The sequence below is a fragment of the Notothenia rossii genome, assembly GCF_949606895.1.
Source record: "Notothenia rossii genome assembly, chromosome: 5".
In the NCBI taxonomy this organism is placed as follows: Eukaryota; Metazoa; Chordata; class Actinopteri; order Perciformes; family Nototheniidae; genus Notothenia; species Notothenia rossii.
Window position 1 is genome coordinate 67,087,967 of NC_136903.1, and position 13,561 is coordinate 67,101,527.

Here is a 13,561-nt window from a genome sequence, read left to right on the forward strand (position 1 = left end):
AACATGAAAACTTGTCCATTACCTTTCAATTACTTGGAAATGAATCCAGAGCGCATTGATTTTTTTTACCCTCATTGGAAGCTATTTGGGGTTTGGTTTCTTGCACAAGGACACTTGGAAATATGGACAGCACCAGCGACTCCACAATTAATGGATGACACTCTAACACTTTAGCTAAAGCCAGCGATAGTAAGCAGACCAGGTTGCAAATCAGGCAGTGTTTTTTAAAAACACTTCACAACATACAAAATGAGCAAAATCTTAAGACCGGGGCAAAAATTACAAGAATTCCCATTTCGCAATAGTGGATCGTAACCAGGCGGTAAGTAGTGCTTAAAATGCAAAAAGAGGAAACGGGAGCAAGAGACCAAAAAAAGGAGTAGGCAATTTATTGAAAACTGAAATTCAACTCAAATAGGCTGTTCATCAGCAAATCAAAAGTTTAAGACCATAGCCCAAAAAAACAGAACTTAAAAGTGTCCAAAATGAATTCAGTGGTAAGTAGCCCCACAGTTGTTGTTGTTGTTGTTGTTGTTGTTGTTAACTTAAAAAATGTGTTTAGTCATGCTTGATGCAAGTGTTTCCAGGCGGCTGGTGGGAACGTTGCTCCATGTGGTGAGGATGGCTTAATGAGGGGCATCCACGGTCTGAAACTGACGTCCGTTTTTGTAAACTTCCCTTGCGATCCATCTCCATACATTCTCAATAGGAATTAGATCAGGGGAACACGCAGGATGGTCACAATCAGAAAGAGCAACGTTATTCTCCTGGAAGAAGTCTGTGGTCATGAGGGCGTTGTAAACCACAGTGTTGTCTTGTTAAAAGACCCAGTCATCACCGCACAGACGAGGCCCTCAGTCAAGAGGGATGGATGCCTCAGGAGTGTATATAAAGTGGGGCAAAAAAGTATTTAGTCAGCCACCAATTGTGCAAGTTCTCCCACTTAAAAAGATGAGAGGCCTGTCATCCTAGGTATACCTCAACTATGAGAGACAAAATGAGAAAGAAAAAAAATCCAGAAAATCACATCATAGACCAAAGAGCTGTCAAAGGACACCAGAAACAAAATTGTAGACCTGCACCAGGCTAGGAAGACTGAATCTGCAATAGGTAAGCAGCTTGGTGTGAAGAAATCAACTGTGGGAGCAATTATTAGAAAATGGAAGACATACAAGACCACTGATAATCTCCCTCGATCTGGGGCTCCACGCAAGATCTCACCCCGTGGGGTCACAATGATCATAAGAACGGTGAGCAAAAACCCCAGAACCACACGGGGGGACCTAGTCAATGACCTGCAGAGAGCTGGGACCAAAGTAACAAAGGCTACCATCAGTAACACACTACGCCGCCAGGGACTCAAATCCTGCAGTGCCAGACGTGTCCCCCTGCTTAAGCCAGTACATGTCCAGGCCCGTCTGAAGTTTGCTAGAGAGCATTTAGATGATCCAGAAGAGGATTGGGAGAATGTCATATGGTCAGATGAAACCAAAATAGAACTTTTTGGTAAAAACTCAACTCGACGTGTTTGGAGGAGAAAGAATGCTGAGTTGCATCCAAAGAACACCATACCTACTGTGAAACATGGGGGTGGAAACATCATGCTTTGGGGCTGTTTTTCTGCAAAGGGACCAGGACGACTGATCCGTGTAAAGGAAAGAATGAATGGGGCCATGTATCGTGAGATTTTGAGTGACAACTTCCTTCCATCAGCAAGGGCATTGAAGATGAAACGTGGCTGGGTCTTTCAGCATGAAAATGATCCCAAACACACAGCTAAGGGGGTTGTCGAGCCTCCGCTTCACGTCAGGCCGAACCACGCCCCTTAGCTGTGATATAATGAGCATATACCACGGCCTGTCGTGAGCTATTGCTTAAATGTACTGTGTATGCCTTTTGCAGTGAAGCAAAAATATAAGGAAGCAATAGATCAAAGCTAATCAACAAATGGTAAATAGACTTCATTTATACATTTATTTTTCTAGTCTTTGCAACAACTATAAGCACCTTATACAACTCAAGTCAGCATTCACTTTTTCACATACACCCATAGCAGAGGATGCCATTGGAAGCGCCATGCTCTTCAAAGGGTATAACATTCACACACGCTCAGACACAGTTAGCCATGCAATCTGGAGCAACTTATGGCGCAGTATCTCGCTGAAGCACATTTTTAAACGTTGTGCAGAGGTTATCATATAGTGACCAAAGCTCGTCATTCCAATGGTGGACGAACAAGCAACCCACTAATTCACAGTTGCACAAAGCACACAGATTGCTTGTGTTTAACATTTGCTTAAGTTGTATGTACTCTGCAAGTAATTTCAAGGTATAAAAAGCCGGAATAATGTATTTTAAGGATTGTGTTAAATACTATTTTTAACAATACAACAGTAACAGTGGTGGAATTAGTCACTTCTTTATTGCTAGTAGGGATGTAAAGAAAGCCCAATATTTGTCTTTGAGCCCAAAAAATCTACTTGAATAAGACTGTATTAAAAAAGCTTTTTCCTGAAATTCACCTCATAGAATACATTGATACAAATGTGTTGCAGCAAGGGCTTTAAGTGTTGTGAGGTTTTTGTAGACCCTCACAATGCAGGGCACGGAAATACTCATATACTGTAAAGTATATTTCCCAAAATAATTACATTTTGGGAAATACACTTGTTTACCATCTTATCCTGAGTCAGACCAGAGGATCAATACCAACATCATCCATGTTTAGCCTGGCTTAGCACAAAGAGGCAGGGGAAAACTCATAACCTTCGCAGTCAAATGTGAAAAATATGGTCTTATTTTTAGGGTTACAAACCAGCTTGTTACTGATAGGAAAACATCACTTTTTCTAGAACATCTGTGTCTTTTTCCACATGAGAACTTAATGACCTAAACATCCACAATTGAAAAAAAAACAATTAGAATCGTTTTGCTAAATCATAAAACTGAAACAGTTTTAGGCATTAAAACTAACTCAACCCAAAAAATCAAATGCTCATTAAATCTTGGGAATTGACCAAACGGCATTTGCCAGATCTTTCTGTGGACTACATTCAAATAAAGCAACCAGGTAAGGTATTAAGAGCCCTCTACCACTCTGCAGAGTTGTGCATGATAGTTAGGATCAACTCACCAAAAACAATGATCAAAGTAAAACTCGAGTTAAGCTTGAGAGAAGCGTATTGATTCTTACTGGGTTTAGAACTTATTTCACAGCTGCAAAGTAATCCCCTCCAACAACAACATTTAGGATTTTGATGTTAGACATGCAGTACTGACCAACAACAACAGTTTCTGCAACATGTGAATAGTTTTACCAGTGCAGAGAATAAAGGCCAAAGTCATGTCTTTCATAAATTCCTCTCTGAAGTTAAGCTCCAGAAGTCACTTGTAGGCAGCCGGTTTGTGCATTTCAAATGCCCTATTTCATCTCTGCAACAAAGGCTGCTATCTGGAGTTCACAGCCTTTCAGGATTGCGCATGGTCCAGCCTTGGCGGCAGCTGCTTCTTCTTGCTTTTTGATGAAGTGCAGGAGGACTGATGCCTTTTCGTGGCCGAATGATCTGCATCATTAAGATGTTAGGACTCTTTGAGCTGCAATGTGAGCAACAGGGAGTGGAATGAACTCCCTAAAGGGGGCCACACAAGGCTTTTAATCATACTTGATCTTCTATTCTTTTTCTGCATTGTTTCTCCCTGTTTTTTTTTACGAGTATGTCGTCTGTATCAACCAGGTTTCATGAGATATCAAAACATGTTTCTCTAAAAAGGAACAATAGAGCACTGAAACATCATCAAACACGCAATTTACAAAACACCAAATTCAGATTTCTTGAACCTGCTAACTTTTTATGTTTATGAAATCCTTTATCAATTTTCTTTTAAATCCTTGCCATTTAATTGTTCATGTGTATGAATAAATTCAAGGAAATGTAGTAATTAAAATTTGATAAAAGAACAACTTAATAAAAATGCAATAACTATTGGAGTACATTATCGGTTATCAGCCTGTTCAAAAACTGTCCGCCCTGCTATTGTATGTCGGCTTGGAAAGGTCCAGGGTTAAAATAGCCGCCCCCGACCTTGATATTTACCCTCCACCCGGAGTTCTCCGCATCACAGGGCTTTGGACTTATGCTGGGAGTGCTCTCTCCCTCTGCGGGTGGAAAAGTGACTCCCGGAGTGACAGTCAACTGAGGTGGACTGTCCTCAGTGTGTCAGCGGTCTGGGGCGATTTCCACAACTTACCCATCCTATTTTAAAGCACAGAGCCTGTCACATTTAACGTGTTTCTTTGGTGTGGCTTTCTTGAAACGTAATCACCATTCATATCTATACCCTACGGATTATGTGTTTGTAAATATATTGTTTGCTAGAGTTTACAAGAACAACTGGTTCATCCAGCCTCATAATTTTGCCTTTAGGATTGATGCATTTTATTTTTTTTTAAATGTGGCCAACTAAGTTTAGGGTGAATGTTCTTTTATTCATTTTTGATATTGCAATACAAAATTGCAGAAAGAAAAATATTGCTGGGTCCAATTTCCAATAATCCTAATTTCTTTTATTTTCTTCTCTCCCACCCTGAATTCAGGTGGGAGGACACCCTTCACCAATCACTTTAAAGCAGCTATGTGTTATTGGGGGCACACAAAGGAAAAACATCACAGCTGCCGACTAACCTGTCAACACTGCACTGTATCATTCAGCAAGGGCATGGACACAGGGACAGGAACATTAGTGCATACAGGTTACTGCAAACACATATACTGTAAACTATTGACAGTGAGAGTTTATCCTTGAGTGATGAAAGGTTTGTCTGACATGACAAGCTAAATGGACAAAATCATTGGTCATTTTAAAAAACACACAACTTATGCTAATAAGCAACAATTCATCATTATTTTAATTATTGAGAAATCCTATAAAGTCAGACTGTTAGAAGCCCACAGTAGATTGATCCCCCTTAAAAAGAGGTTAATGGAATTATTTTCCCTTAAATATTTGTTTAGGTTATTATACCATTTAATCAGTTACCTCAAAACATTGTTAAATGTGCACATTATACTTTTTCCCCAGGATTCAAAGTAAATTCTGCACTTGATTGATTTGGTTGTAGCTACAGTTGACACAACAATTAAATAATAAATGACAAAGCAGAAATCCTTTTCATTTGAGAACCTGGAAACAGGGTTCTTTGGTATTTGGACAATAACTTCTCTGTACTTATCACCTAAGCGTAAAGGAAGTTTTTAAATACCATAAAAAAATCTAATATTAATACATTGCCCAGCCTTTATATCAACACTACTAAATTACTTTAAAAACCAATGATGAACAACACGACCCAGATTATTTCACCCCTTGTCTGGTAACCACAATTTAACAGCCTCATTTTCAGAGACTGATCATGGGGCAGTGTCAAGCCAAACAACATCAACAACAACAACAACAACAACCACCGACTGATGAACGACTGCTGAGATGGAGAAGAGGATCGAAGGGATTGATCGGCGCCCTGCTATCTCATCCCTGTTTTTACCCTCTGTCAAACAGGTGCCAAGGGGAGATGGATTCTGCCTGCCGAAGGAGTGGATTAACGGCGGCAGGAGAGGGGGGTCTGGCTGCGCCCTGGACCCAGCCGAGTGGTGCTCTGCTCTGGGCAGAATGGAGGTGGCAGAGGGGTTATTGACAAGGCTCCAGGAGAATGGGAGTTGCCAATGCCTCAGGTAGTGCAGAGAGCATTGAGAGAGGAGAAACTCTCTGAAACACATGCGCACGCCAACACATGCACACTTACACCCTAACACAGGTGTGCACACACATTAACACACCACTGCAAACCGTCTCCCCGAGTACCTCCAGCGGGCATAATGATGGATGGTGAGAGGGTTCAGCCTCTCACTCACCTTTGTTCAGATTTCTTGCTCTGTGAATTGAGTAGCTATGGTAATGAATATGCATGCATGCGTAGATGATGTTCACAAGCTCAACACAGAGAATATAAATTGCCAATTGAACTCAGTTAATGACACAAACATAACCCTTTGTTCAATGTCCCATTGACTCATTGTACGCTAAATTAATTGTCTGGTTTCCAATTACATTGGATATTTTTAGTGCATTGAGATGTATTCTGTAAACATAGATTACATGACTCCAAATGAGGGAAGAGAAAATAAGTCTAAATTGCTCCTGATATCACATCAGTGCTAATGGCAAAACAAATGAGCAAGCTCGTTCAGCTTTGCCAACAGTTACTCAAATAAATGTGAAACGATACATTTAACGTTAAAGTGGTCACACCTGATTGGTATTTGTACTAAACTTTGAAGGTCACAATCCAGGAGCTCTACTTGTGTGGAAAAGTGTTATGGATTCACTGGCTGGCTAGGAAGCCTCGAGTGTTGTGAGGAGGGAGAGCAGAGAAGCTCAGTATGCTAGCGGCATCCATCTCTCGCTCTCCCGCTCCCTCGCTCTCGGCACAGCTCTCCCGTGAAACATCACTGACAATTTCTCAGTGCAGCAGAAGTGCTAATGCTGGTTTTTATAAAAGATGCTCAGTAAGACAACAGGGTGTGCCCCGTCTCAGATTAATGAGTACTCAAATGCAAGCAGACAGCAGTGGAATTAACAACCTCATCTCCAGCCTTTCTCTTCCTCCTTCCCTGCTCTGTTTTCTCAAGACTCTGGCGACTAATTAAAGAAACTGAAATGTGTGCTTCCTTCTTATCATTCCTACGTCTTTCTTCACTGGGCGAACAGGAGGGTGTTTGCAGGTCCCCCCCTTACTGTACCCTAATGATAAGACATACTTGCTAGCATGCGCGATGTTAACAACTCTGCAGGGTTCGTCACACTTGAGAAATAAAATTGTGTGAACATCTATGAGTGATCACCCACTTGTGATTCACAGGTGAAAGTGATGTAAAACAGCAGGAGATGGAAAGGTGTATTAAGGAATAATCTGATCAGGCTTAATGCAAAGGGCAAAGGATCAGCGCTGTTATAGCTGTGAGCTATAGTCCACCAAACAAATGAAGCCATCTTTGTTTACGTTACTAAACTGTTCTGATGAAGATGGAATACACACCCTTAAGAAGGGGACGGGTGACGGGATGTTTTTAATTACACATGACAGGCTCTGATTCACAGATACAGAAATAGCCCGGGAGCAGCGACTTCACAAGTACAAGAGGTTTCAGGGAACCCAGTATCTGTGACTTTACCCTCAGGCATTTGTAACTGTCTTCTAGTGTGTGAATACAAAACATACAAAGAAAGATAAAAAAGGACCCAAGATTGTCAAATACATTAAAAAAACTGTTATCTTGAAAACACACACATGTTTGTAAGTTATCCATTTCTTGACAGCTGTCACTTAATAGTACATGACTTTAAACGGCACTAATTGGGCATTTGTTCTGAACATTTTTAAGATGTAAATGACTATAAATGATGTGAACTCAGTGTTTCCCCTATATACAAATAGTGGCAGCGCAGCGCCGCTGCTGAAATATGAGCGCCACTGCTAGTGGGCGCCAGCCAGGTACCAAAAAAAAAAAAAAAAATCTTTTTTTTCCTTTTTTTTTTTTCCTTAAAATAATAATAAGTGGCGACCCTTTTTCATTTTTGATTGTTTCTTATGTGGATTTCTAGTATTTGTGTTACTGTATGTTCAATAAAGGTGTATTTTTGCTAAATCTTGAGACTAGGATTGTAGGATTTACTAGGTAGGGCCAATTTCTGGCATAGGCGACACAGGCGGTCGCCTAGGGCGCCAGATCTGGGGGGTGCTGCGCTGGTAGCTCTGGGAGGGAAAAAAACTTTTGGACCGTTGGCGCTCATCCAAATGTTCGACCTTGATGTAACAACATTCATAATTAAGTAAATGTAACACCCTTTTCACCCCGGTTACACGTTTAATTTGCCCTGTACGGTGGGCGCTGTAAGTGATGAAAGTGGGTGATGTTGGCTTATCTGGCACCCGCAGCTCACAGCCAAAGTGCGAGCATGGTAGCGAGAGAGCGAGCAAGGGAGAGGGCGCACCAGTACCGGCACTGTTGTTATTAGAATCTGGTGCTAGCTGCGCTAACGGATATTAGAAGTAGATGTTTCTACAACCAGGGTGGAGGAGAGCTCTCCTGTCAGACTGAGAGGCACGGTGAGGTTAAGGACTCTGAGGGCTTAGATAGTTCACTTTAGTCTAAGTTATCTCAGTGGGTCTCAAACGTTTTGACCACAAATTATGTAAACACATATTTCCAAGGCACTCCTTTATAATTATTAGGATAAATAAAAACAGGTTTGAAATCATTCCAATGTATACTATAGGACAGTTAACCAAAAATATCGTTTAAAGTTGGAGAGATACAAAAATATGCATAAATAAATAAATGTTAACTAGGTAAAATAAGATATGAATGAACAACAAAAATAAAATACGTTACATGTGTTTGTTATTGGCTATGGTAGGTTATTGGTTATGTTCACATACTTATTTGATTATTAAAATGTAAACCAATCTTTTTCATATGGGCGTTTTAGAGTTGTGCCCCCTAGAACAGTGTGTTCAAAGTGCACCAGATTGAAGCATTTTACTGTAAAATGTTCAAAAAAATATCTTCCCGGGGGGGCATACCCCCGGATCCCCCAAGAGGATGTGATGTACACCACCCAATTTAAACATGTTCATACAATACTGAATACATTTGAAGCCATTTTGACATCTATTACCTATGTCAATTAGTTTCTGTTTTTTGCAGTGTATTTGTCTTTTGCAGAGATTTTTCATTTATTCTTTTCATATAAAATGTTGCCTAAAATCTCACCTAGGGCAGCAAATTGTCTAGAACCGGCCGTGGTGCTAGGCCTCAATAGCCTTTCTTGTGCTGACACATAGAAACAAATTGGCGGGCGCACTTCGCACGCACTAAAAAATTCCACGCGCTCCGCACATTATGCTGAGCCCACATGCCTTAGAACCGCTGCTATGACTCCATCCTAGGGGAAACACTGGAACTAGTACATTTTTATTTGACCTGGATGGTGTTTTGGAATTGAAAAAAAACACTCATATTTCTAGTCTGTGGGCTACATCGTGAAATATTTAGTTTTTGGAAAACAAAGAAGGAAAATTGCACAAACAACGTGTTGTCCAAATCACATTTACAAGTATTGCTTTAAATTGAGGCCAAAATGATATTGGCCATAAAAGAGGTGAGGCAAAAAAACTCACAATATTAAAATTGTGATCAAATACATATACACCATAAGACACATCTGTGTCAGCAGTCACAAGTTGAAACCCACTGGCAGGGTTAAGACAGTTTAGAGAAGTAAAACATGAGCACGCTTCCTAATATAAATATATATTTTCATCTCAAGGAGTCATCTGGTAGACTAGATGATAAGTGTATATTGACCTTTAGGCCAAACTACTGGTACCAGTTAGCCTTGGCTTATGTTCAAGCCCCTCCTGCAGAAGGATTAGAGGTGTATGTGTACAGCATTAGCCTTTCAGTCATGGGAGAAAGCAGCAATACAGTCGGGATGGATGTGTCGGTGGAATTGGGATTGGGATTCAAGCGATTTGCCGACAACGCAGACGCACAGGCAGAGGGTCGGCGGGAGGCTGATGGATCGTTTTCTGTGAACAGGCGAGAAGACTTGGAGTACTTTTTTTACTGTCCCCATTGTCCCATTTGTCTTTGTCAAAGCAAACACAGATGTGTGAGTGTAAGAGAGGAGTTCATTTTGAAGAGCATTTTGGTACAAAGCGAAACCATGTGATGATCACTTCGAGCTGCTACTCTATCTAAACCAGAAATTAACTTACAAGTTCATGGGGAAAGCTCTATTTATATGCTAAACGTTTTACCTTTGATTAAGGAGACTGACAGCATTTTACCATCAATAAATCATTACTACATTAATTTTGAGACAGCAGTATAATGAGTAGTGATAAGCCATATGGAAAGATAATTTCAGAGATCATACTCTCTCTCTCTCTCTCTCTCTCTCTAGAGAAGAACAAAAAAAAAGAAATACAAAGTGCAGTGACAGAAAGAAGGATTGGAGACTCAAACTTTGTCGATGGGAGACGAAGACGGTCCAAATTTGTAAATATATCAGCTATTAAAAACAGGTGAAACCAATCATTTGTTGACATGTATAAAATATTTTACATACCGTCTCTAGGCTCTCACTTGTGACCAGCAAACAGCATGCTCATCACAAAAGTAACAAAAATAAACATAATCTATTCTAAGGGTTCTAAGTTTATCATCGATGACATTTAATCAACCTCTGGACAATTACATTCTGATCAACAATAATGAAAGGAAAGTAGACATTAAACCAAGCAGTGTAATATTCCACATCAAACTAAGACATACGCTATGCAGCAAATGTTCTTGTATGAGCTCATGGCTTAAAGCAGACGTGTTTTCAGAAGAAAACATTATTGTGCTGATTGCAGCAGATGTCAATTAGTGCATGAATATGAGCTCTAGAGTAACAGTGCAACTGTGTGTAAGAGCTTCGATAAATATGAAACAGGAGCTTTAGAGCAGGCTGTGATCTAAATCATTACATTTGAAAAAAATGTATTATTCTAATGCTTAGCTGAGTGTGAAGAAAAAGTAAATGTGACTACTCCTCCTGTGTGTGACAAATCAATGCCATGTTGAGTTTCCCCATGGAGCAGTGAAATAATTATGCGAATTGGATGTGAGAAAGACAACATTTTATGTTTACATGCCCATTGCCAGTACACCATAAACCCTCTGCTAGAATAGATAACCAAGTTTCAGTTAACCAGAAGGGATTCTCCAAAACAACAGGCAACAAGAGAGGTGCAAAACTATAGGTTACTTACGTAACCCCAGTTCTCAGAGTAACATGAAGTGAGATGTCTCACTATGGGATGCGCCTCAACGCATATGCACCAGAAGCATCAATCTCATTACGCCAATCCTGATTGGCTGGTGATCTTGACGCCAACGTCAGGGAATCCACCAACCCTATAAGTAGCTTGCGCCACGACGCAGGCGTCATTCAAAATAAGCACCTCTTCTCGCTTCGCCTCAGCAAGAAGGGCCGTCAGGTGAGACATCTCACTTCATGTTACTCTGAGAACTGGGGTTACGTAAGTAACCTATAGTTCTCATTCATAACACTCCGTTCGATGTCTCACTATGGGATATTGAGACTCCCGCATTGCCAGACATGCTTATCTCGAAAATCACCAACACAAAAACAGAACTTAACAGGTAGAACCCTGTCCCAATACGGGGCCCAGCACTGCGCGGGCCACACTTGGAGCAGAAACATCTAGCCTGTAAAAGCGGACAAAAGTGAGCGGCGAGGACCAGCTCGCTGCTGCACAAATGTCTTGAATGGAAACACCCTTGAACAAAGCCCAGGATGTAGCCAATCCACGAGTAGAATGAGCGCGCAGGCCCGTTGGTGCCTGCAAACCCTGACTCGTATAAGCCAGAGCAATCGTCTCCACAATCCAGTGGGAGAGCCGTTGCCTGGTAACGGGCTTGCCCTTATGAGGGTTAGCCCAAGATACAAAGAGTTGGTCATTGCACCGAAACTCTTTCGACCTGTCCATATAAGTGCGCAAAGCACGAACCGGGCAAAGCAAATTCGGCCGCTGTTCCCCAGAGGAACCTAGCGGTGAAGGAAATGCCTCAAGGTCAATGGGAGTGCATGAGCCAACCACCTTAGGCACAAAGGCCGGGTTGGGCTTCAGCAATACTCTCGTTTGCCCCGGGGCAAACTGAGTACACGAAGGATGCACAGAGAGCGCGTGAATATCACTGACTCGTTTGGCAGATGCCAGAGCCAGTAACAACACTGTCTTCAGTGACAAGTGCTTCATGTCAGCGTCTTCCAGGGGTTCAAATGGAGCTCGAGCGAGCCCATCTAAAACCACCGTCAAGTCCCACAAGGGCACCAATGACCTGGAAACGGGGAGGAGCCGGCGAGCCCCTTTCATAAAACGGCAGACCAAGGGATGTTGACTAGCCGTCTTTCCCCCAAAGCCCACATGGCATGCGGCAATAGCAGCCAGGTACACTTTGATCGTGGAGAAAGCTCTGTGTTTATCAATCAGATCCTGTAGAAATGATAGAATCACACCGACAGGGCATTGAAAAGAGATGTGTTTCTTTTGAAGACACCACTCCTCAAACACCCTCCACTTACAGTCATAGAGAGACCTGGTGGAGGAAGCCCTTGCACTCTGAATAGTGTTTATCACTTTCTGAGGGAGCCCCACTGTACTCAGGTTATACCACTCACGGGCCAGGCCCATAGCGCCAGGTGCTCCGGGTGAGGGTGAAAAATCATTCCCCCCGCCTGAGATAGAATGTCCCTGTGTAGCGGGAGCTGCCATGGCTGTCCGCACAGCAGCTGATATATCTCCGCCAGCCAGTACATTGCAGGCCAGTGTGGAGCTATCAGGATCAGTGTGTGGCGTTGTTCTCTCACTCTGGCCAGAGTTGGAGGAATTAGAGCCAGGGGTGGGAACGCGTATAGAAGGACCGGGGGCCAAACGTGCGCGAGCGCGTCCACGCCTAACGGTGCATTTAGATCGCGCATTGAAAAGAACAGCTGACATTGAGCATTTTCTTTTGATGCGAACAGATCTACCGCGGCCCGGCCGTAACGCACCCACAGCTGACTCACAATCTTTGGATGTAGAGTCCAGTCTGCGTACAGTGGTGCACCTCTGGACAGCAGATCTGCCCCGAGGTTCATCACTCCCGGTACGTGTGTCGCTCTCAGAGAGAGGAGACGTCCGCAGCTCCATAAGATCAGTTTGCGTGCCAGCCTGTGTAACTGTAGAGAACGCAAACCCCCTTGGCGGTTTATATACGATATCGTGGTCGTGTTGTCTGTCCTCACGAGGACATGATGTCCCCTGAGAGAAGGCAGAAAGCGTCTTAGGGTGAGAAACACCGCTAAGAGCTCCAGATAATTTATGTGTGACCGTTGGAGGTCTCTGCTCCAGAGACCCCTCACAGGTCGACCTTCGTATATGCCCCCCCAGCCCGTCAGACATGCGTCCGTGGTGACCACCTTCCGCGATAAGACAGCACCCATAGGCACGCCTCGCACCAGGAAAGTCGGGTGCAGCCAGTGGCGTAGCGCCGTTACGCAGTGCACAGTGACCATCACTCTCCGCGCGCCATGACGCGTGGGGTTTAGTCTGAGGGCAGCTACCCAGCGCTGAAATTCCCTCATGTGTAAGCGGCCCAGACGTACTACTAGGATGGCTGACGCCATGAGCCCCAGTAACCGCAGACACGATCTGAAGAGAACATATTTGCGTGGCTGGAAACGAGCGAGGCAAGCCCTGAAGGCTCTCACTCTCTCCGCTGACAGGCGGGCTGTGAAGGGCACCGAGCTCAGGCGTAAGCCCAGGAAGAGCACCGACTGGGCTGGGGACAACATGCTCTTTTCTGTGTTTATTACAAAACCCAGGTCGAGCAGGTGTTTCATGAGGATATTCGTCTGCATAATAGCCTCCTGCTCCGACTGTGCCAGA

General features: G+C 42.9%; 1 protein-coding gene across 1 annotated transcript in view; it reads left to right on the forward strand.

Annotated features, from left to right (window-relative positions):
* LOC307038865 (zinc finger BED domain-containing protein 5-like) overlaps positions 1 to 5,733 on the forward strand; it is a gene marked incomplete at both ends in the record, with an annotated part of 34,870 nt that extends 29,137 nt beyond the window's left edge. The window contains one exon of the mRNA XM_079680539.1: positions 5,557 to 5,733. Within this exon, the coding sequence (XP_079536665.1) occupies positions 5,557 to 5,733 (177 nt within the window). The remainder of the gene's footprint in view (positions 1 to 5,556) is intronic.
* Between the last annotated feature and the right edge of the window lie 7,828 nt (positions 5,734 to 13,561).